Source organism: Eublepharis macularius, chromosome 5 (genome assembly GCF_028583425.1).
Source record: "Eublepharis macularius isolate TG4126 chromosome 5, MPM_Emac_v1.0, whole genome shotgun sequence".
NCBI classification, from domain to species: domain Eukaryota; kingdom Metazoa; phylum Chordata; class Lepidosauria; order Squamata; family Eublepharidae; genus Eublepharis; species Eublepharis macularius.
In genome coordinates, this window is record NC_072794.1 from 12,800,203 (window position 1) to 12,823,776 (window position 23,574).

General features: G+C 50.1%; 1 protein-coding gene across 6 annotated transcripts in view; it reads right to left on the minus strand.

Moving 5' to 3' along the window:
* Positions 1-4,981: 4,981 nt before the first annotated feature.
* HOMER3 (homer scaffold protein 3) overlaps positions 4,982-23,574 on the minus strand; it is a 30,486-nt gene continuing 11,893 nt past the window's right edge. For 2 of the 6 annotated variants that reach the window (XM_054981707.1, XM_054981708.1), the window contains exons 3-11: positions 21,689-21,845; positions 21,378-21,509; positions 20,832-20,939; positions 18,461-18,582; positions 16,797-16,953; positions 10,950-11,057; positions 9,279-9,359; positions 7,642-7,749; positions 4,982-7,155 (exon numbers count right to left, since the gene is read on the minus strand). In XM_054981707.1, the coding sequence (XP_054837682.1) occupies positions 6,964-7,155; positions 7,642-7,749; positions 9,279-9,359; positions 10,950-11,057; positions 16,797-16,953; positions 18,461-18,582; positions 20,832-20,939; positions 21,378-21,509; positions 21,689-21,845 (1,165 nt within the window). In that variant the 3' untranslated portion in view covers positions 4,982-6,963. Of the gene's footprint in view, positions 7,750-9,278; positions 9,360-10,949; positions 11,058-16,796; positions 16,954-18,460; positions 18,583-20,831; positions 20,940-21,377; positions 21,510-21,688; positions 21,846-22,620; positions 22,775-23,574 lie in introns of those variants that run through there. The other 4 variants (XM_054981711.1, XM_054981712.1, XM_054981710.1 and 1 more) reach the window with 4 other exon arrangements.

Here is a 23,574-nt window from a genome sequence, read left to right on the forward strand (position 1 = left end):
TGGCAGCAATTAGCTACGATAGCTAAATGGAACCTCAGAGTGCTCTACAGCAGAAATCCAGAGGAGTTAGCTGTGTTAGTCTGGAGTAGCAAAATAGTAAAGAGCCCAGTAGCACCTTTAAGACTAACCAACTTTATTGTAACATAAGCTTTCGAGAGCCACAGCTCTCATCGTCAGATGCATCTGATGAAGAGAGCTGTGGCTCTCGAAAGCTTATGCTACAGTAAAGTTGGTTAGTCTTAAAGGTGCAACTGGACTCTTTACTGTAGCAGAAAGGCGATTGTGAAGTTTGAGGAGTAAGGCGTATTTTTGCAGTTCCTGGGAGGTCTGCAGGGGCAGCGAGCCCGAGTAAACTCAACTCATACATGCTTCTGTATCAGAAGAACCTGGCTGGATCAGACCAAAGGCCCATCCCATCCCTCATTCTGTGTACAGCAGTGGCCAGCCCAGAACTTCCTGGCCATAGCTCACTAGCGGAGGACATGTTTTGCATTCAGATGGCCCCAATCCTTGGCATCTCCAGGGGGATATGTCTCTCTCTCTCTCTCTCTCTCTCTCTGAGCTTGGCTTATCCTAAGACATAAAAGGCAAACTGTGTTGCCGACGACTCACTTCTTATCCTCCTGCATGCACAGAACGCAGGGATAAGAAGTGAGTGGGGGCAAAACAGTTTGCCTCCCCACTGCGTGGCTGCGAGAAGGCCCAACACCATGGCACCAGGCTTCCCGCTGCCTGATGGCTTCTCAGCTGGGCAGGGAGAAGGTGAGCGAACTGCCACTTTCTCCCTGCCCAGATGATCCGCAGGTGGGGGGTGGCAGCTGACCCCCGCCTGCCTGCCCGCCACTCAGCTGGGCAGGGAGAAGGCTTTCTTCCTGCCCAGCTGATCCACAGCCCAGCCTGGTGACCTGCTGCAGCATGGGACAGCCTGGCCAGCGGCCTGCTGTGGTAGAATTCCCTTCCTCCAGGCAGTGGCTGGAGGTCTCCTGGAATTACAACAGAAAGCAGTTCCCCTAGAGAAAATGGGAAGGTGGACTCTATGGTATTAAACCCCGCTGAGGTCCCCCTCTTCCCCGAATCCTGCCCCTCTCAGACTCCACCCCCCAAATCTCCAGCCCACTGAAGCACAGGGCTGCCCAGCCCGCTGCAATGTGGACTGGACTGGCCCGGCGGCCCAAGCTGCTGCCACCCGTGCTGGCCCAGCCCAGCCCCTGCTGCTAGAGCCCGTCGTATTCTTTCACAATAGGCCCTGCTGCTGGTCTTCTGTTAATTCACCTAATTTTTTTTCTGGCCAGAATAAAAGGAGGCCACCAGCAGGATTTAATTGAGTAGCCGCGCCTCTGGAATCTGTGTCCTGTGGCACAGGAAGGCCTGAAACAATGACGGAGCCACCGTTGCTCACCACAAAGCTAACCATTCCCGTTTCTGATTGGTTGTGGTTGGGCATGGCAACAGTGGGTGGGGACAGACATCTGACTATGATTACCAACCTCAAAGTGGGGCCTGGAGTTCTCTCCAAACTGCCACTGATTTTTAGAGGCTCCCTGCCCACACACAGGGCCCGTTTTAATAGCTTCATATTAGGGAGGACAGGGAAAGTGATTTCCTCATCTCTTCAGGTGGCAAAAAAGTGTGAAGTTGCAGTTACCAAAAGGCACAGGAGCCCTGCCAGGGGAGAAGCTGGCAACCCTGAGCGCCCTGCTCAGGCCAGGTGGCCTTCGGTGACAAGATCAAGGTCTTTGGGATATCCATCCTAGCTTTTATCTCCCCCCGCCCCTCCCAGTTGCTTCACTCTATCGCCATCCATATCTACCTTCTTCGATTGCCAACTGTGGCTTTATTGCCAATGTGCCAATGCATTTTTGGCAGCAAGAGCAGCTGAGTTAATTGTAAAGTAGTGGGTTGCATGACAGTTAAGGCTGAATAGCCTGCTGATTAGTTTTTGCTTTGAATCACCATTCCTGAGTGTGCATCAGCCTTGTCATCTGTTCATTGCGCATGCGCTATTGATCTCTCCGAGTAGTCCTGGGAAAGCATCGATGGCCTCTCCATCCTGTGTCCTCTTGCCAAGCCCCGAAGATTGCATGTGGGGGGGAAAAAGAGACATTTTCAACCACAAATCGCCCCCTCCTTCCCCGAAGAACGCCACTGGCCTGCCGCTGTGTCGGAATGCGCCCAAGGGGTAGCCTGCCTCTTTCTTTTCAATTATGGATGCCATTCACTACACCTCCTTTCTGGGCTCTGTGACAAACTGGCAGGGAACATGGAGAAAAGAACCGCCAGCGAAGGTTAAGCCTCGAATCATGCAATTGGCATGCAGCGACTTAATTGCGGCACAATCACCGTGACAGATGCTGAATTGGTTTAAATGCTCTCTGCAGCTCTAGCAACAGAGGACCCACCTCTTCTCTCGGGGGTGGGCTCCATGACACCCCTCACGGCTGCATTATTTTTAAGTACGTCCTCCCTTCTTTCAGTGTACTAAGGAGGGTGGGCGAGGTCTGTGAACAGAAGCATATTTCTGCATGCTTGCTTTACTGGATCAGGAACAATTGATCTGGTTAGCAAGACTGAGATCCAGTAGCATCTTAAAGACCAACTAGATTTCCTGGGTATGCGCTTTTGAGTCAGAGCGCCCTTTGTCAGATACTGCCTGACAAAGATGGTCTCTAACAAAGACAGATGTGTCTCTAGTTGGTCTTTAAGGTGCTAGGAAATCTAGTTGGTCTTTAAGGTGCTACTGGACCCGAATCTTGCTCTTCTACTGTGGACCAACATGGCTGCCCACACGAAACTGATCTGGGTTAGGTGTGGGTGCACAGCCGTGAGACATTGGACAGGATTGCCACTAACTATAGCCCATCTGTGCGCACGCATGTTCCCTCCACTCTCTGTAGGGCAATAATCGTGCTTTCCCCGTTATGCACAGAGATGGTTTGGTTGGGGTGAAGAGTGGTGGATGAATACATGAAGCTGCCTTATACCAGACCCCAGGTATAAGGCAGCTCCATCATAGTCCGTATTGTCTACTCAGACAGGTGGTGGATTTCCAGCGTCTCAGGTGGAAGTCTTCCACGTCACCTATTACCAAATCCTTTTTTAGCTGGAGATGCCGGGGATTGAACCTGGGAACTCGTGCATGCCAAGCAGATGCCCTCCCACTGACCCACAGCCCCTCCCTGAGATCATGCACCTCCCACTCGGGAGCAGCTGATGTAATGATTATGAGCCAATCAGGAAATCCCTGATTCAGAGCTCGCCTTTTAAGCAAGGCAGTATCATCTCAGCCCTGTGACCCCAGATCTTACAAGGATTTCAGTGCTCTGAACAATAAGCTATGCTAACTATTATTTATGAGGAAGGAAGGCTCCGCAGATCTGTCTTGTTCCTAAGCAGGGCCCGGACATCCACTTTGAAGCCCTGGCAACATGTGGCAGGGTACTGTAATAAATGCGTGGCTTGGCCCATTTCCACCTGTAATCCAGATCTTTGCTCTACAGTTGGCTGGTCAGCAACTCTGTTCAAAAGGAGGACCAGGTGGGAGAGGCAATGACTGCCATTGACATGGCTAGATTGTCCTTCTCTCGGGATCAGATTTGGCTTTGCAGCCTCTGGTTGCCAAGCTCCTGCCATGCATTCTTTGGTAGCAGTACCGCCCCTTCGCCTCCCCTCCCTGAGAGGCGGACATCCCCGGCCAGGCATCTGCGATCTGCCTCTGTGTGTGGTTCTTTTCTCCCTGCTGTTTCAGTGACTGCGTTTCCCCATCAATCAATGCAAGTCTCCCTTTCTCAGCAGATTCTTCCTCTCTTCCTCCCCCCTGCTTGCTTCAGTCAGCAGACGATTCGCCAGTTCAACTTTGCCCCCGTAATAGTAATTATATGTGAGGAGAGAAAATGGCACTCCGTGCTCTGCTGGCCAAGGGATGGCTTTGGATTTGCTGGGCAAGGCTGTCATTCTGAAGCTACAACAGATGCCTTCTACAGTCCTCGGATGGGGTCAGAAGTGGTTTCCCCCTCTCTCCTTTGCCTCCAATCATTTCCTTTGCTGGATGGCAGGGGGACCACGATGCTGAGAAGCAAAAAAGGGGGGGAGGCAAGGATTCATGCCACGTGAACACAGAAGGTGGTACGGTGTCTGGGCCACAGAGCAGAGATTTCCAAGCTGGGCATGCTTGTTGATCCACCTATTTCATGACATGAACATACAATCAAATGTTGCAATTTATAACTTTAACTTGAGCCGAGGGCCACTAGCATAGATGTTTTTCTAAAGGATTAAGAATCGCTCCATAGCCACAGCTGTTAGCCATAATGTGCATCTTCTATCATCAGAACCTAACCTATACAAACTGGGTGCTGGGAGCCCACATCAAGACACAGCCGTTGCATCACATCCTGCGGGCTGACTTGTCAAGAGAACACTGGCTGGAACGGAACCCCCCGGTCCAATCCTGTAAGGCATTATTGAGGATGCTTATCTTCATAGTTGTAAGGGCTAGACTTCTGGGAAGGTGGTGGTGGTGGTGGTGAAAGCTGACCTTTAGAATTCAGGATGTTGAATTTTGCACTGGGTATACACTCTCTGTTCGCCTGGCTGCAGAACATGTGCAGGTCTGCCCAAAGGCTTTGCTTTTTAGGGCATTGTTGTTCCTTTAGCGCTAACTAGCCTGCAAAAGAGGCATTGAAGCCCCACAAATCCCCCCTCCATATGCCATTGTGGATATTAGCACACAGGAGCTAGTGAATTTCAAAGGGGCTGAGTGTACGGTAGAGGGAAGGTGGCACAGGAAGGCTGGGGTTGCGCTGCAGAGGAAGGCAATGGCCACCCTCTGATTCTCACTTGCCGTGGAAGTCCCTTGTTGGGATCACCATAAGTCAGTTTGATGGCACATATGTATGTCCATGAGTGTATGGTATGGAACTGTGTGTCGGTCAGTCAGAAGACACCCCATGTAGACCCCCAGAATCCATTGTTCCAGCTCAACTCTCATCCTGGATTTAATCAAGCTACCAGGGCCTAAGAATACATTGAACATACAGCATCCAATGGGTCAAAGAGTGTCCCTTCTGGGGTGGTTTTGGGTTGGGAAAATGGCACAGGAGAAAGGCAGAGGCCCCTTCTCCCTGCACATGGTGGTCCCAATCCAGAGCTCCTTGTGCACGAGAACTGACGACAACAAAAAGTCCCAGGGATAGACCTTTGTAAAATGTATCATGTAGATGGAACCAAGGCAGAAAGCACTTGCAGGTTTCACTTTCACGTATGGGTGCCTGATACATAAAACTGGAAGCTGCCTCATAAGACAGGCCATTGGTCCAGCCAGGTCAAAGTTGCCCACTCTGACTGGCACAGTGAGCCAGAGTTTCCGGCTGAGAAAATTCCTCAAATCTTTCAATCAGTGCTGCTGGAGAGATAACTTGGAACTTCTGTGTGCAAAGAAAAGTCAGTTTCCCTCCACAAGAAATGTATATACTTGTATGGTGGGCATTGTATCCACACAGACACATTTCTTTCTGTAGCTCTCATTGCTGGCAATAAACTGTCCACATGGCAGTTGCCCCTATACCAGTTTTGTTTCAACCCCCCCAAGGCCCCAATTCAGAAGTTTTTTAAAAAAAATGTGAACTGATAGATCGTTACAGCATTATAACAATCTATTACAACAACATACTTATTCCCAGCTTTCATTTTTTCATAGTAAGTTTCTAGCCCTTTTCCATGTAGAGGTATAAGGGGAAAGATGTGCAAGGAAAAAGGCCAGAGATTTGCTGGGACAAATACATGGCTGCAGTATATCATTATAACACTAACGATAGTGATCTGTCAATTACTAATTTTTTTAAAATCAGAAAAGCCCTCGGCAGGGGTGGGAGGGGTACATATTAGCAGAAATGGCAAATACAGGGACTAAAGCAAGGAAAACAGTACCAATGTAGGTAGGACTTGCAAAAAGGCACACCTCCCCTTCCACACAGAATCCAACGACACTTTTGCCTACCATCTTTCCCAAAGGATTGTACTGTGCCACATTTGGGAAAGAACTCAGCAAATCGGGGAAACGGAGAAACAGGATAAATAGGAGACGATGACTTGTGGATATTCTTGTGTGGAGGCAGCCGTGAGCAGACAAGGGCTGCTTCGTTTGGCTCCACCTTGCCTCTGAAGCTGCGCCTCCCCCTTTAAGCTTTTGTACAGCATCATTGTGCTATTGCGCACCTTCTGATTTTTCCTCCGCCTCATGCTGAAAGTGGGTCTGGTTACCAGAGTGGATGGGAAGGCATGGGTTTTCTGAGCACCCCACCTATAGGAGCTCTAGGGTTGCCAACCTCCAGGTGAGGCCTGGAGATCTCCCAGCCTCTGGAGATCAGTTGCCCTGGAGAAAATGGCAGCTCTGGGGAGCAGTAGTTATATTGCTACAGTGATACAATAACATAGCAATATACCCATTAAAAAGAAAGCTGTCAAAAAGCCTTCCAGGAGTGGGATGAGAAGAGGCGGAGTGGGATGAGATGAGGCAGAGTGGGATGAGATGAGGCGGAGTGGGATGAGATGAGGCTGACGGGCACCAGAAGATTCCAGGGAAAGCCCAGAGAATCCCTCCACACAGAGGCTCCATTGCCGCCGCTTTCGCACAGGCAGCGAGTGCACAACGAGGAAATGCCCGTGTGGCAGTAGACGAGGTCTCTTTTCTGGGTGATGGATCCAGCAAGAACATTGCATGCTGGGATAGGTACACCCATCAACTCCTCACACACACACACACACACACACACACACACACTTCGGCTTCTGTCAGTCATGCTTCTGTATAAAACAAGGGAGAGGGTAAATTTCTTCATTTAGTGCTAATTAATTGCAACCTGGCAAACTGTCAGATTGGCAGCTGGTTGAGCCCCTCCCCTCTACCATGGAGATATCCTTTTTTACCCTCTGACATTTAACACCCTCCCCCACCTCCCTTCCCCTTTACCCTCCCTGCTCTTCCCGGCTCAATAGCACAGGAATAGATTTGCCTAACACACGAAAAGAAAAAGTCATTGAAAAAGACATACAATAGGGGCGGAGGAAAAAGAACCCACCGAGAGTCCCCTTTTCTTGAACAGAGAGATTCACGGCTCTCTCTCGGGTGTCTGGCTGCACTGCGAAGTCTCTGGTAATCTATAAAAAGCAATCTTGTTATAAAGGGTGGTTTACCAAGCAAGACGGGAGTGGTCTGACTCAGCGGTGGCTCGTTTCTGGTAAAGACGGGCCGAGGGGAACAGTTCTCTATCAAAACTATCAGAGGGGAGAAACTCCTCGGGATAGAAAAAAAGACACATTGTTTGTAGAAATGGAAGCATCCAAAAAGGGAAACCGAGGCTAAGGAAACCAGTTTGGAGAGGAGGGCCTGCCTCCTCCTCCTCCACAGTCACCTCTCTAAGGAGAAGAAAGGGGTGCGACTTCAATGTGGAGCACACCCCAGCCACCTGCCTCTCACCAGTCCACCCCCGCCGGGCCCCCAATTCTGAGGAGGGCCCTGTCTGGCCACCCCTCTGACTCTGGCGAGCTCCCCTCCCCCTGGGCTTAGTTGCTCTCCACCAGCTTGGCCAAGTCCTGCCGGAGCTCGCTCAGTTCAAAGATCTTCATGTCCATGATCTCGGCCACCTTGGACACTTCGTGGTACATCTTCTCCCGCTCAGACAGCGTCTCGGAGAGGGTCTGCTCGGCCAGCTGCAAGCGACGCTCCAAGTCCTTGTTCCGTCTCTCCAGGTCCTGACAAGGAGGAGGGAGAGAGGTCACAGGTGGAGAGTCAGCGTGGTGCAGCAGTGAGAGTGTTGGACTGGAGGAGCCAGGTTCATATCCCCACTTAGCCACAGAACTTACTGCGTGACTTTGGACCAGTTGCACACATTCAGCCTAATCTACCTCTCCGGGTTGATGCGAAGGTAAAGTGGAGGAAGAGAGACTCGTGGATGCTGAGCTGAGTTTCTTGGAGAATGGGTGGGATAAAAATGTACTAAGCTAGGCTCTAAAACCAGAAGCGAGTCTGAGCAAAAGGCCAAGGCCGAGGAACCAAAGCAGTACACCGCAGGTGGTCGGGGGATTCAGGGCCCCTCATACAAGCATCCTCTTTGGTGTCAAAATGGGATTGCCCTATGGATGACTGGGGCAAGTTTAAAGACCTTCTGCGTGCCAAGCAGATGCTCTTCCACGGAGCCACACCCCCTACCAATGAACTCGCAGTCCTTCCGTTCCACATGCCAAAGATCGCTGGATCGGAACCCCATGTAACCCGGATTTCACAGGAATAGGAGGAGGCGGACATCTGTTGGTTTCCACCCACAGGCTGAGCACCTTCTGTCTAGGGCCAGCCGAACCGTGGATGGGGGCGGGGCTGATTCCAAGAGGCAGGAGACTGACTGAGAGAATAACTAGAGAGAACGAAGCATTTGGAACAAGAGGGATGGGAGACGGGGGACATCACATCCTCATATGTTCCCAGTTTCAGTTTGTTCCCTTCCTCTCACTCCCTCAGTGAAATAGCTGCAGCTGGCTAGGACAGCAGAACGGAACCTCCTTGTATAGAGGCAGTCTGCTTTGGAGCATCGGATGACTAGGGCCACCAACAGCATTTACCTCACACGGGTTTGTGTTTTGCATAGAAATGTCACCAAAAAGAGAGCCAGTAAGAGTGTGGGAGAACCAGGTTTGATTCCCCACTCCTCCACTTGAAGCCAGCTGAGTGAACTTGGGTCAGTCACAGCTTCTAGCTCTCTCAGCCCCACCCACCTCACAGGGTGTTTTGTTGTGGGGATAATAACAACATACTTTGTAAACCGCTTTGAGTGGGCATTAAGTTGTCCTGAAGGGTGGTATATAAATCGATGATGGTGATGAAAAGGTACTGCCTGCATTTCCTGGCCTTGATAAGCTCACTGTTCATAATCCTCCACCCCCACCCCCACCATCTATGCACATACTGAGGTTCCAATATATGCACCTGACAAAGCAGGCTCTCCAGCCCAGGTGAGCTGACGCCGCAATAAATCGGTTCCTCTTTAAGATGCCACCGGGTTCCCTTTACGACTGGCAAGCTGAGCATGGGTGTCCGTACGTGTGTGTGTGTGTGTGTGTGTGTGTGCACGTGAGGGGGGGATTTCCTTCTCAACAGCTCAAGATGGTGATGAGTCAGGCTAGGCTCATCTTCTGCATCTCCCAAGCGGAACGGGGGCAAAAGAGTTCCATTTATCTCATCAGAGGGCCTGTCTGACCCCTCTTCTGAAACCCCTTCCCTCCATTACCTGCACCTTCTGAAAGGTTTCCTCGCTCCCTTCATCACCTTCCCAGCGTCCCCCTTTCTGGCTTTTCAGTTGCTGAAGTTCCTGAATCACGGGGTGGGGTGGGGTGGGGGTGGGGGGGATTGAAAGAGAAAGAAAATGAAGCTCTAAGGGCTGCCGGATTGACAGTGCCAGGTGATGAATCTGCTTGCACAAATATGCTGACAGCTAACCTGGTGCCCTACCCCACCATACACACTTGTTTTTAGAAAGCAAAGCATTGAAAGAAAGAAAAAGAAAGAAAGAAAGAAAGAAAGAAAGAAAGAAAGAAAGAAAGAAAGAAAGAAAGAAAGAAAGAAAGAAAGAAAGAAAGAAAGAAAGAAAGAAAGAAAGAAAGAAAGAAAGAAAGAAAGAAAGAAAGAAAGAAAGAAAAACATTTTACAGCTTGGATTTTGGCTGGCAAAGCACTCTTGGAAAGAATATGCAAATCAGAAAGCTCTTGCCTGTAATTCAGCCTCTGCTTTAAATTGTTAATTTAATTGGCACCCGTGTGAGAGGGGAAACTCTGCAGCTGCCAATGGAAAAAGAGGCATGACGCAAGGGCAAGGCCGCCAGAGACAAGCATTTGTAGCAGGAGTTCTTAGGGGGGGGGGAGTGCAGCGTGAGACCTCCCAGAAGAAAGGGGGAGCATTTTCCCTGGGAGACAGGCCTCGAGCGGGAACTTCCCCTCCATGGCATGGCTGGCCATTGGGAAATGCCCCAGGAGCCCATCCCCAGGTCTTCCTTCCATCCTGACTCTCTCTAATGGGAGTGGATGGCTCAGAGGTTTGCAGTGCCAATCAGATCTCCAATGGCCAATTAGAAGTCCTAGTGGGACAGGAGCCCCACCTACTTTCTAAAAACACGTGGTAGGTGCCATGGGCACAGTGTTGGGGACCCCTTTTTGCTCCCCCCCCCCCCCCCGCAGTGATAGATGCTCTGCTTTTGTCCTCAGGTCTGCCCTGGGGTTTTTTGACCAGACGTACTTTGCGAGTAGTCCCATGGTGGGAATGTAAGCCCCCACACACCCGGTGACTGATTAAAATTAGCCTCATGGCTACTGTGGAGAGGGGGATAAAACTTTCCCCTGTGCCACCACCCACCCACCCACCCCGCCTTCCATGGCCCTGTTAGGGAAACTTATATGCACTTATGGGTACCTGCAAGTTTCCCTGATGGGGCTAATGCTGCCCCGCTGGGGGCATTATAGGTCAGGAAAATGATGTGATGTGGAAGCCTTCACACCACTTCCTTGGGAAATTCCTGGAGATTTGGAGGGTGGCGCCTGGGGAGGGGAGGGGCCTCAGTGGGATTTGATGGCAAAGACTCCACCCTCCAAAGCTGCCATTTCTCCCAGGGGAATGGATCTCTGGAGATCAGGTGAATTCAGGAGAATTCCAGATCCCACCTGGAGGTTGGTAACCCTGTGTGTACTGTGATGTTAATCCACATTGGATCCTCAGTTAAAGAATAAATCAAAAGCCCTTGGGGGGAATCTTGCAGGACATGAGGTGTACTTGGGCCCATTTCCAAGGTGGGAAACGGGAGAGGCCCGATGCAGGCCAAGGAGAAGAGAGGGACGGCTGGAATAGACCCGTGCAAGGTCCAGTCAAGGGGTTCCCTGCCACTAGGCGACACGAGGAAGCCATTGCTCACCTCATCCTTGGCTTTCACTAACTGCTCCAGCTCCTCCACAGCTGGACTGGCCTCCTCTTTGGCTTCGCTTGAGGAATCGTGGCCTCTTTGGGCTTCCAGCTCTGCCACCTGTAGGGAGTCAGGGTTGCAAGGAGAGGGGAGGGGGAAAGTGTCAAAGTCACATCTATTTATTCATTAAAGCATTTGTGCGCCACCTTCCTTATTGTCTCAAATAAGGCTGCCATAACGCTGGTTCGGGAAATTTCTGGAAATCCAGGGGTGGAGCTTGGGGAGGAGGGTTAGGGTTTTTGGAGCAGAGGGACCTGGGCAGGGTATAAAGCCATAGCCCTGCCAGGTTCCTGCCAATGGCAGGCAATCTCCCAGTCATTGTAGCCTCTGCTCAGCAATTGCTGGTGATCGGCGGTAGGCTGCCTGGGGATTGCCTGCTATTGGCAGAGGCCGGGAGGCGGGCAGAGAGAATGGGGGCAAACATGCCCACATCCCAGGTTGATTACATCACTTCCAGTATGTGCACAAGGCAGAGAACTCCCTCCCCCACCCTCTTGCTGGTGACCAGGGGCGGGGGCTGGAAACCGTTATGTAGACTTCATTCTCCAAAGCTGCCTTTTCCTCCAGGGGAACTGATCTTTGTTGCCTGAAGATCAGTTTTAATTCTAGGTGAGCACCAGGCCCCAACTTGAGATTGGCAACCCTCATCCCAAGGCAGCTTAAAGGGAACTATTAAAACATTACAGATGAAAGCCAAATAAAACCCCCAAGCGCTGCCCTCCCCCCCCCCCCAAAGGTGCCTGCTGTGCATGCCCCATGCTTGCTGCAGGAAATTAACTCGAAATAGAGGCAGCATCACAAGGACACCGGAAATCCTTTCTCCTGGTATGTAGGTTAGAACCACACGCTTCCCTTCACAGTCACAGGGGCTAGAAATGGATCTTTCAAATGAAAAACAAAATGGAAAACCTGCTTCTTTTTTATGCTGGACACCAGGTGGCCTGGATGAAGGAACGCAGACATCCGGAAACATGGTAAGTCACCCCTTTCACCAGCCTCTCCCTGCCCTGCGGCCTCCTTTCCTTTTTATCTGTGCAAAGAAGGTGACCTTACAGGGCCCGCGTCCTCTTTCATTTCACGCTTCCTTGCAGAGCTGGGTCAGCTGATGCAAAGCTCAGGGGTAAGTCTGGCAGGGCTCTCAGCCCCTCCTCTGCCACTATTCCCTGCCTTGGGAATCAAGCAGAGGCACTGCAGACTTACACCATCAACCTAGGAGAACGGCAAGATTCGAGTCCTGCAGCACCTTGAAGGCCATCAAGATTTTCTGGGTATAAGCTTTTGAGCGTCAAAGCTCCCTTCGGCAGATATCTGACTGTTGAAAGCTTATACCTTGGAAATCTTGTTGGTCTTCAAGATGCTATGGGACTAGAATCTTGCTGTTCCATTGCAGATCAACATAACTCACCCACCTCAAACTATAAACCCAGCAGTCAGTTAAGAGTCCGGGTGCTCGCATGCTTTGACCCAGGGCTTTTTTTCAGCTGGAACGCGGTGGAATGGAGTTCCGGCACCTCTTGAAAATGGTCACATGGCCGGTGGCCCCGCCCCCTGATCTCCAGACAGAGGGGAGTTTAGATTGCCCGTAAGGGCAATCTAAACTCCCCTCTGTCTGGAGATCAGGGGGCGGGGCCACCGGCCATGTGACCATTTTCACCTAGGGTGATTTAAACTTTTAAAAACTCCCCCCTTGTTCCAGCTGACCCAAAGTGACGTCATTGTGCTGTCCTGAGTTCCACCACCTCTTTACCCAGAAAAAAAGCCCTGCTTTGACCCACTGCCACACAGAGAATGAGTAGAGAATGTCCGTTATTCACGGAAAGAGGATGCCTTTGTCAGAACTCAGAAGTGCATTTATTAGCTACTTGGGGAAAGCAGGGTTCAGAAACTGGTGGAAGCTTGAACCACAAACCTCTAGAAATTGTTTCTCTGTGTGAGTTTGAATGAGAATAGGAACCCCATCCTAATCTAAATTCCTGCCTGTATTTTTTTAAAATAAATGCAAGATTCCAGTCCTCATGGATTGGGAAGATAAGGATTTAAAAACTGCCTCACTAGGTCAAAACTCCACCTAAGCCTAGCATCTCAGCACGTCAGGATTTACCATAGAGCTTCGGCGGAATCCTAGAAAGGAAGGGTTGCCAAATCCCCTTACCCTCCTGGTGGAAGGGGAGGGACCTGGCACTTGCCCCATGCCTTCCATGTGCGTAGTTTTGCACGCGCACGCTCCCAGCGCTTGCGTGATGACATCACTTCCAGAAGTAACACCATCACACCTGCCGCTGGAGCGCTCCCATGCTCCGCACGGGGCTGATTCTTAGAATTGGCTCCAAACGAAGCACGCCACTTTCAGATGTGACATCGTCGCATCCATTGGGAGTGCCGTGCGTGTTCCCGGGGAGCCTCCCGGTGGCAGGCTAACCTCCAGGCAGCCCAAAACCTCAGCAGTGGGTGATTGCCTGTCACTGGCAGGCACCTGGGCCCCCTAGAGAGAGGCATTATCTGTATGCCCGATCCCCACGCTGTCTGCTGCTGTCCTCTGCATCAACACAGAGTTGTTACCCCCTTCCCCCCCCATGCTCCCTTCACAGCTGAGCAGTTAAAGGGGACATTGTGACTCAGCTGTGAACAGAAAAAAAGCCCATTAAAGGGCCAAAGGGGGGAAATGCAGAAGTTAGCTCTGCCATTTTGAAAGTGAAGCTTAGTTTCACCGGCTTCGCCAGTCCGGCTGTGGATGGAGCAAAAAAGGGTGGTGTGGGACATCAAGCTGTCCACATAGGGAAATCCCGGTGTGGAAGCAATGCTAATTTCTGGGTCATCTGTAAGAAAGAAACCACAGAAGTTCTCCCACAACAACCACAGATTAACAATGTAAATGAGATTGGGAGAAAGCCAGGTTAGAGTTAATGCCTTTGTGAACACTGGCCCTGGTTTAGCAGCCTAACATTCCACAAATTGCTCTGGTAAAGATGTACACGTGCTTAAAAGTGATAAAAAGCCACGGCATTGAAGGGGACAGGAAAGAAAGGGCCCTTCCGGTAATCCCCCAGGGCTCTTGATGACTCCTTTTACTGCACAGAGGACCAGTTTCACCACAGATGTTAAGAAAGACTCTGAATTCCTTCATGCATAGGTGTGCAGCCATAAAGACATGAACAAGTTTGCATGTGCCTTGTACAAGAGAAAAAAATAAACATAAAATGTTGTGCATGTAGCAATCAGTTTTCCATACCAAAAAACCTCTGCAAAAATCATGAAATTTTTTCTAATTTTGCATAAGATATTCTTGATTTGCAAATTGCATGGAAGGACATGGAAGCCCACCACCAACCACTGAGAATCTCATTCACCACCTTTCTGGCATCTGAGATATCAGCCATAAGGGCTAGAAACTTGATTTGTTTTAATGCAGGTTTGAAGGAATCTTAATTCTGCACCAAGTAGCACATCCTTAGTTTTTTCTATACTTCTACAGAATTGCCGTGGCGACTGAGATTTGGCACTAGCCAAATTCAAATACATTTCAATAGTTTTGCCATTTTTGAAAAAGCGACATCTTGCGTAGGGATATTCAGGCTATAATATTAGAGATCAACTTCCTAAATTCAATTATTGTTACACCTTCAGTTTTCCTGTGCTTTAAGAGGCTGAGCTCAGACAATCTCCACAGCTGAGAAAGTTTCAGAAAAAGCATGAGGAAACAGGATACAAATCTTTTACCAACGAACTCGTAGCAGGAGAATTTCCTATTCCACCCAAATACTTCTGGCTCTATTATTTTATTTATTTAGTGCCTTTCAATCTCATCCTTCTTTCAAGGAGCTCAGGGTGCTTTTTCCCTCCACCAATTTATCTTCACGACAACCCTGTGAGGTAGGCTAGCCTGAGAGTGGCCGACTGATCCAAAGTCATGCACTCAAGTTTCTTGGCAAGCTGGGATTTGTACCTGATTCTAATCTAACACTCCAACTGCTACGTCACACCGGCTCTCTGTTTAAAAGCATTTGTTTAAAACCCACATGCTGCCCGGAGCTCCTTGCAGAAAGGCTGAGTTTAAAACACTTACGCCTCACCTTTTCACGAATGCTCAGTTTTAAGTGGACAGATATGTTTGAAGTTAATGTTTTTTGCCGTGTGACATTACCAGCTCCCCAGCTGATCTTTTGCCATGGATGACACATTCATGCCACACGCTGTCTGATCCACCTGCAAAGCTATCCGAGGAGCAAGGCTATTTTGTTCCTTCCTGTGTGACCAGTGGTGCAGGGGTGACGAGTCTCCTGGGACTGAGCAGTGACCTCTCCTTTCTCAGCAGAGATCACAGCAGGGCCTTGTTACAAAAGCTTGACAAGGGTCCATTTGTCTTCCTCCCTAGCCAGCCTCTCGTCTGACCTGACGACCTTGAGTGCAGCTAATTTTAGCAGCCAGAGAGTGTCATTTGCCATACCAAGTGGCTGCCCGGTGAAGCCAGGGGCCAGACAGGGAACCTGAACGGCAGTCTCTGGAAACAGAATGGAGAGCGCATCTTTCTCTCTCTTTTGCTAGTCTCAAGCTTTCCTGTGGGATCTAATTAATTTGTAATTCCCAGGCCGTGTGGTGGGGCACATTTATGTGCTAAAAGAGAACTGCTAATGTACATAGGAGAGAATAAATAACATCTCTTGAGATCCCACAGTACCCCATCCACCCAGAAGCCTGCCCGTTATATCTCTGTGTGAGTCATTGTTCTGGGCTGGCCTTCTTCCAAGTCAGCCCATGGGGGTCAGGTACTTCCTCCACATCACTGCTTCAGGAGAGAGATGGGAAACGGATGACAGAGTGCCCTCCCACACAACACACAGCAAGAACGAGGCAGTGGAGCCATAAGAGGGTCAAAAGGATTGGACAGCATCAGAGGGCAGCCTCAGATTCTACGTAGCTTTGAACGTTTCTTTGCATTAAAAAAGGACTAGTACCAGGGCTTTTTTTAGCAGGAACGCAGTGGAACGGAGTTCCGGAACCTCTTGAAAATGGTCACGTGGCCAGTGGCCCTGCCCCCTGATCTCCAGACAGAGGGGAGTTGAGATTGCCCTCCGCAGCACTGAGGGCAATCTCAGCTCCCCTCTGTCTGGAGATCAGGGGGCGGGGCCACCAGCCACGTGAACATTTTCGCCAAGGGCAACCCACTGAGTTCCACCACCTCTTTTCCCAGAAAAAAAGCCCTGACTAGTACAATAGGGAGAAAAGTACCACCCCATTGAGATGGGGAGGGGCTGCAGCTCAGGGAAAGAGCCTCATGCAGAAGGTCCCAGGTCCAGCCCCCCCCCACTCGCCTCCAGTTAAAAGGCCCAGACAGCAGGGGGTGTGAAAGACCTCCCCCTGAAAGCCCCTGGACAACCGCTGCCCATCTGGGGAGGCATGGATGACCTTGACAGACCCATGCTGTGATTGAGCTTATTGCAGCTTCACGTTGTGACCAAGGCTCGCCGGGGATTTTTAACACAGTTCCCAAGGCGATCCAGAGCTTGCCGTGTGAAGGGGTGCAATCCTTTGACAATGCTCTGCCTTGAATGTCTGAACCAAGGTTAAATGAACACAGTCTAAATTCAAAATTCTTAGTTGGGATTATTGGAGGGGGGTGGGGGCAGAGGCAGAGAGCACTTGTGGGCCCTGCTGTGGTTGCCCTAAGAGACAGGCCATTTGGGACTGCTCTTCTGCACACTCTCCATGAAATAAGAATATCTTTATTCAGCCCCAGTCAAGTATCTGTAAAGCCCAAAGGCTGTGAGATGGGGGACCTGCTCCTCTTCCTGCCCTACTCACCCGCAGCCGCAGTGCTTCTGTCTCCTCCTGATAGGCTGCCAGCTGCTTCTTCCACTGCTCCACGTTGGCATTGGCTTCGTGCAAGGCTGCCACCAGCTTGTTGTTACTGTCTTGCAGAGTGAAAAATTCAGCTTCCCACTGGACTTCACACACAGACCTGGGGGGGGAGGACACTGAATTAGCTTGGCCCCTGCAGCAGAGGACCTCTAAGCTTACACAAACATCCCCAGTGCTTTTCTCTCCTCTGAACAAAAAGACCTAAAGACACAACAGCTCCTCAATCTAGCACTCTCTGCATGCTCAGAAACACTGGCTCCAATCCAGATAAATGTAATCTGGTGCTTGCATGATTTTTTTACTTAACTTTTGGCCGGGTGGGTGGGGGGGGAGTGATTTTTACAGAATGCAACCAGCAGAGCTGCAATCAAGGGGCATTTAATCTTTCCCCCTCCCCTAATTTTCCTGCTGAAAACTACCACTCAAAAAGCTGCTCCCCCCGCCCCAAATGGGAGGCAGAATTATTCGGTTAACTCTTCACCAACTAAAGTGATTTTCAAGTAGTACCCAGGGTGAGGGGGAAAGGGTTGAATGCACCCCCCATGTTGTTATTCTCCTTTAAACCGAAACTCCAGAGGATGCATTTTGCAAGGGAAAAAATTGTTTAAAAGGATCATGGAATTATATGTAACTGTGCTGGAAATGTACTCCTTTCAACTGATTAAACATTTCAGTCTTGCATCTGCTTTCTGTGACTCAAATTCTTTATTTTTGCACCATTTTCTATTTCCTTGTGCTGAACTTCTCCTATTAAAATTAATGCATTAACTTTTTTTTAATGTTAATTGCAAGTAAACAGCCTCAAAGGAACAAACAAATCAGAAATGCCAGCCAGAAGAACGGGTGAAACAGTGACCAAAATGAAAGGGAAAAAAGTGCACTAGAAAAAAGGGATCTGAACGTTCCCAGTTTGTTCTCACATGGATTTGTGTTTCTTCTCCTGGAATTATTTTTAGGTTAAAAAGAAGCTGGAAATCTTTGTTGGTTTAAAAAAAGAAGGAAAGAGAGAGGGAGCCGACAGCATGCCCACTGTGATAATCTAACATGCTTTTGTCGTAAGAACATAGTAATATCCATATTGGATCAGACTACGGTCCATTTATTCCAGCATCCTTTTTCTGGGTGAAGCCCAGAAGCTGTGCCCACTAGCAACATCTCACCCCTTCCTACGCTCCTCAGTATCTGACAGTCACAAGAATTCTGCCTCTGAACTTGGAGGCCTCATTTGGCTATCATGTCTAAAACTATAGACCCCATCCTCCATAAATCCATTTAAGGCAGTGGCTGTCCTCCACATCTTGCAGCAGTGAGTTCCACATCTTGCAGCAGTGAGTTCCACAAGTCATGAACCTGCTGCATGAAGAAGTATTTCTTCCTTGAAGCTACCGCTGATCAGTTTCGGCAGACAATCCTGTTAGGCTCTTGAGCGTTCAACAGCAGGAGGGTAGGAGCGAAATTTTAATCCAGCTACTGCCGGAAGCCACTTTGGAATGCGAATGTCTCTTGACAACAGTGAACCACCACTGTTGTTGACACCCCCAGGGCTGTTCCCATTCTATCTCGCCAGAACAGCACCCCCCCTTGCCACCCCCAGATCCGCTTCTCACCCTTCTGACAGCATCTTCTTGATCCTCTCCCTTTCCGTCGTCATCTCCATATCTGCACTTTGGCTCCGGAAGAACTTGTCGTCACCGGGCCCGTTGGAACTGATGATGGGACTGGGGAAAATCTATGGGAGGAGGAAGAGGAGGAGGAGGAGGCATGGGTTGCGATGTGACAGAGGTGTCAGCCGTCACCAAGCAGTGCAGGCATGGATTTTGCTGCCCCTTTATAGCCCCCACATTTATTTATGTACTTCATTCATACCCTGCCTTTCTCCCCAAATGGGGACCCAAAGTGGCTCACATGGTTCTCTTCCCCATTTTAACCTCACAACAACCCTGGGAGGTAGGTTAGGCAGAGAGTATGCAGCTGCCCCAAGGTCACCCAGCAAGCTTCCATGGCAGAGTGGAGATTTGAACCTGAATCTCCCAGACGCTAGTCCAACACTCTAGACACTACACCACATGGGCCGCATCCCAATCAAGCCCTGTGGTGACCCATCAGTCCATCCAGCATATTTTTATGCCACACTTCCTCCAAAGAGCCGAGGGCAGCACACCACATTCTCTCTCCTGCTTCACCCTCACAACAACCCTGTGGGGTAAGTTAGGTGTGGAGATGCTGATTCTGGCAGGGCGGTTTTCTTTTTTAATCGTTGCACGGCACTTAGGCAAGCACAACAGTGGCATCGTCATGGGCACCAGGGCTTTTTTTCAGCTGGAACGCAGTGGAATGGCATTCCAGCACCGCTTGAAAATGGTCACATGGCCGGTGGCCCCGCCCCCTGATCTCCAGATTGCCCATAAGGGCAATCTAAACTCCCCTCTGCCTGGAGATCAGGGGGCGGGGCCACCGGCCATGTGACCATTTTTGCTGAGGGTGATTTACACTTTAAAAAACTCCCCCCCCCTGTTCCAGCTGACCCAAAGTGACATCATTGAGCGGTCCTGAGTTCCACCACTGAGTTCCACCACCTCTTTCCCCAGAAAAAAAGCCCTGATGGGCACTGTGACAAGAATCCTATCAACCCTTCAACCCTCCCCCCCCCGACACTATCTGCTATACTCTGTCCTCCTCCTCCTCCTCTTCCTCCTCCCCCCAAGATAAAGGACTGTTCACACTCCCTCCTCCTCATGCGCTGCCAATCCATCTGTGCCTCAGCTGAGGAACATGCCGTCCTCCCTCCTCCAGATCCATCCTTCCCGTTGCCCAGGAGATCAGAGGAAAGCCTGCCATCCTGGGGACGTGTCCTCAGGGACCACAGAGAAGTCTCCCTCCAAGTACCACTTCCAGGGGGCCCTTCCTTGTCACCCTCCTCCAGCCAGCTCACAGGGCAAGCCAAAGCCACTTCGGTCTCATTCAGGGACGAACCTCAGCGCTGGACACAGAGTGGCCACATCACGGCACACACCTGAGCAGCCAGAGAGACAAGGAAGGCCCCTCAAGGGCTCAGCCTTTTTGGACTGGTCTCTGGGGTGACCTCACTTTCCCCAAGAGAAGGGTGATGCCCTAGTTCTCCCCCCTCTAAGCACTCCTCCCTGGAAAGGATGGCGAGTGCGAGACACGGCGCTTTGCAGGTTCTCCTTCCAGGGAGAGATCAAGAAGGGCACTTGCCAAGGTAAGAGGCAATCCTGTGCTTCGCTCCTCCAGTCTACATGTTTGGGTTTTTAATGCGTTTTAACAAACTTGTATTCTCTCTAGCCACACAGCAGTTTAGAACAGGCTTGGAACTCTGCTGTGGGGGGAAGAAGGCCTCCTACCTCCCCACGCCCCAGCCATTTTCCCATGCTGAAACAGAGCTGGGGGGGGGATTATTTCCCTGTTTTTGCTTTTTCATGTGCACAGAATATTCCACATGGAACAGCAAAACTGAGGAAATACTGCCCCCCCCCCAACACCAGCAGTTTTGGCATGAGAAAATGGCAGGGAGGGGAGGCAAGAACCCTTTCTCCCCCCATGGCAGCATTTCGAGCTTGTTTGGGCTCCCTTTTATTGTTTAAAAGCTATGTGGCTGCAGGGAACCCAACTCATTTACAGGGCCATAAAAATAACCGTAATTAAAAACTGAAGTATCAAAATGAGACAACCCAACAGTCAGGGCAGTTAAAGCAATAACATATAAGCAGGTCAGTTCATGGGAAATAAAAAAGATTTCTGGAACAAGAACGTTTTAATGGACCTGCGGAAAGCCAGGAGGGAGGGATCCAGAGGATGATTCCTGAGCCAGAAATTCCATGGATTGGGGCTACTGCTAATAAGGCCCTGTCCCATGCATACACCATCTCACGCTTGTGGAGCGGATGCTGATCTCAAGGCATCAGCAGGCTCATGAGCGCTCTGGAACCTCCCTGCCCCCGAGACCAGGCCCTTGCTTACCTGCTGGGAAGTCAAACTCAGGGCAGGACTGGTCAGCTCGGTCTTATCTTGAGACTTCTCCCTCGCCAAGCGGGCAGCTTCCTTTACCTCCTGGAACTTCTCTGCAAACTGTAAATTGGTGCAGTGGGAACAAGAGAGGAAACATTACCTGCCATCTTGAACTGCTGAACGCAGGTTAGCTTCCATTGCCCTAGCCGTACCACCCTCTTTTCCTCTTCCCCAAGGAAAAGTTGAAGAGTCTCAAGAACTTGGCCATGGAGCTGGTGGTCATGTTTGTAAGGAGCGCCCTTACGAAAGAAGCCACCTCTACCGTGGAAGGATACTTGACGTGGAACCTCTGACATTCTGTGGAACCTGGCAGCTATTTTATGGCAGGGTCCCTATCCTTTCTCAACCCCCCTCCCCAGGTGCCCACAGGCTCAACAAATTTGCAGAGCTCAGGATCCCCCACCCAGTTCTACTGGGTGTAACCCAAGCGCTCAAGACGTGCTTCACAACCATGCAGCATGCACTTTGCCCCACCAGCCGGCCTCCGCCAAGTGCTACCTGGGAGAGATGCTGCTCCGAAGCAAAGCCCAGCCCGTACACTGTGTTGGCTCTGCTGTCAGCCCACTGGCCGAATTTTTGCGAGGTTTTCGTGAAGGTCATGTTGGGGGTGATGGTGCTGTTGATGATGGCCTGCAAGGAGATACGGCCAAGGGTTGAAACCCAGGCAGGTGCAGAAATCGGTTGGGAGGTGGACCTTATTGCACCAAGTGGGTGCCAAGGAAAGCCATCTCTCGGAGATCCTAGGGACTAACACCCACGGTCTAAAAACAAACAATGCAAGAGGAACTTCCTTGCGTCTTGGGTCTCACCTTGGTGCCTCCCACGCTGATGATACGGTAGACATTGCGGGTGGCGTCGTAAAAGTAGGAAACCGTTAATGCATGCTTGCTAGCTGGGATCCAGTTCCTCTTGGTGGACGGGTCGATCTGGAATATGTGGGCCCTGGTGCTGAAGATCGGCTGCTCCCTGCAGGGATGTAGCACAGAATGGGTTCGACAACTCCCGGAAACTCTAAAAGCCACATGGCTCTCTCTGTTCTACAGGGCAGGGCTTATGGGGAGAATTGACTGTCTCTGCAACTGCCACAAGGGCAGTGGGCATTCAGTTCAGCTGGAAGAAAGCCTCTTGTGAAGTCTACAGGTGGAAAGGGGAGGCTGGCTGGAAAGGAGGGAACCAAATGGAAAGAGAGCTGGGAAGACAAGCAGGGAGGAAGGCTATGGAGATGAGGCTGTGAAGGCTGACTGAAAGAGTCCTTGTGTTGGAAAGGACCCTAGAGGTCATCTAGTGTAACCCCCACCCCATTCTGGAAATGCAACACTAGATCATCCTCAGCAGACAGCTGCCCTGGCTTTTCACTTGAAGACCTCCACCCAGGGAAAGCCCTCTAAACTTCTAGGCAACCGGTACCTTTGCTGAACTGCTTTTATCATTAGGAAGTTCCTTCTAATATTAAACCAAAACCTACCCCACTCTAATTTACTGTCACCCCGTACATTTCTCTTAATGTTCGACCAAAATCGATCCTTGACGATCTCTCAAACCACTTCCTAAAAAGGATGCAACCCTCAATAACAAAAATTCACAAAAAAGAAAAAAAAACCTCTAGAAATTGATGTCTGATTTACAGCTCTTTTCTACTTCTTCATTCGAAAGAGGGAGCACAAATGACTGCAACAGCTTAAATTGGAGCACACACACATATACAAAACACACAATTTAGCATTACCAGTCAAACCGTTACCTAATTGTCGACATTGGTTAATAGTGATGGAGACAGGTGGTTAGAAGACAAAAGGGTTAAACAGACATCAGCTGTCCTGGTTAGTGGTTCCCTGGAGCTGAACTTCCACTTTGACTGGGGTCTGGTGGGCGGTTCATTTCCTAGCAATGGAAAATTTGTGGTGTTAGTTGTCACCCAGAACACAGAAGAAGAAGAAGTAGTTGGGTCCAGCTAAAACTCCTTCTGAGCTGTTAATGTGTAATGATTTTTGGCCGCTGGTGCGGGGGATCCATGGAGCTTCTTCACCCCAGCTAATTAACACTTGGGCGGGTTTGCATCTTGAAGCTCAAATAGGGTAGGGTCTGATTTCAGAATGAAGGTGGGCCGACAGAGACACAATTTGGGCCGCGGTGCAAAATGGGAACACAACGATAATATGCGGGGTTGAAGAGAGAGCCGCTGTCAGTGGCGCAAACCTGAAGAATCCAGCTCATTGGCTCGAGAGGGGTAGATGCGTTAAGTCTGTGGTGCAGTCCTGTGTATTTAACCCGCTGGCTATTATTACATTAATCATCTTCAATTCTGTAATTACGCCCCCCCCCTATTCCATACAAGATAGTTTAGGGGGAAATGGACCGATTTTAGCTTGCTTGGAGGCTTAGGGGAGGCAGCCTGCCAAGCACCTTTGCAGCTTCTCCTCAATTGGACTGCTCTAGGACTGGACTTGCAGACTGATCTAATAAAGCACAATTCATCCTGGCAGGGCAATGTGGGACAACAGGGAGCGATCGTCTTGTCTTTTTTTGTACAACCCCTCCCTTAGCAGAAGCAGTCTACCTGAGGAATACAAATTTTGCATTTCAGCAACTGTCCCCTTAAAGCTCTATAAAGCTTTCAAACTGGCCCTTGGCAACAGAGGAAGGTTAGGGTTATATCAGACTGTGATCCACAGACTTTTTCAGGCGCCGCTGCTGC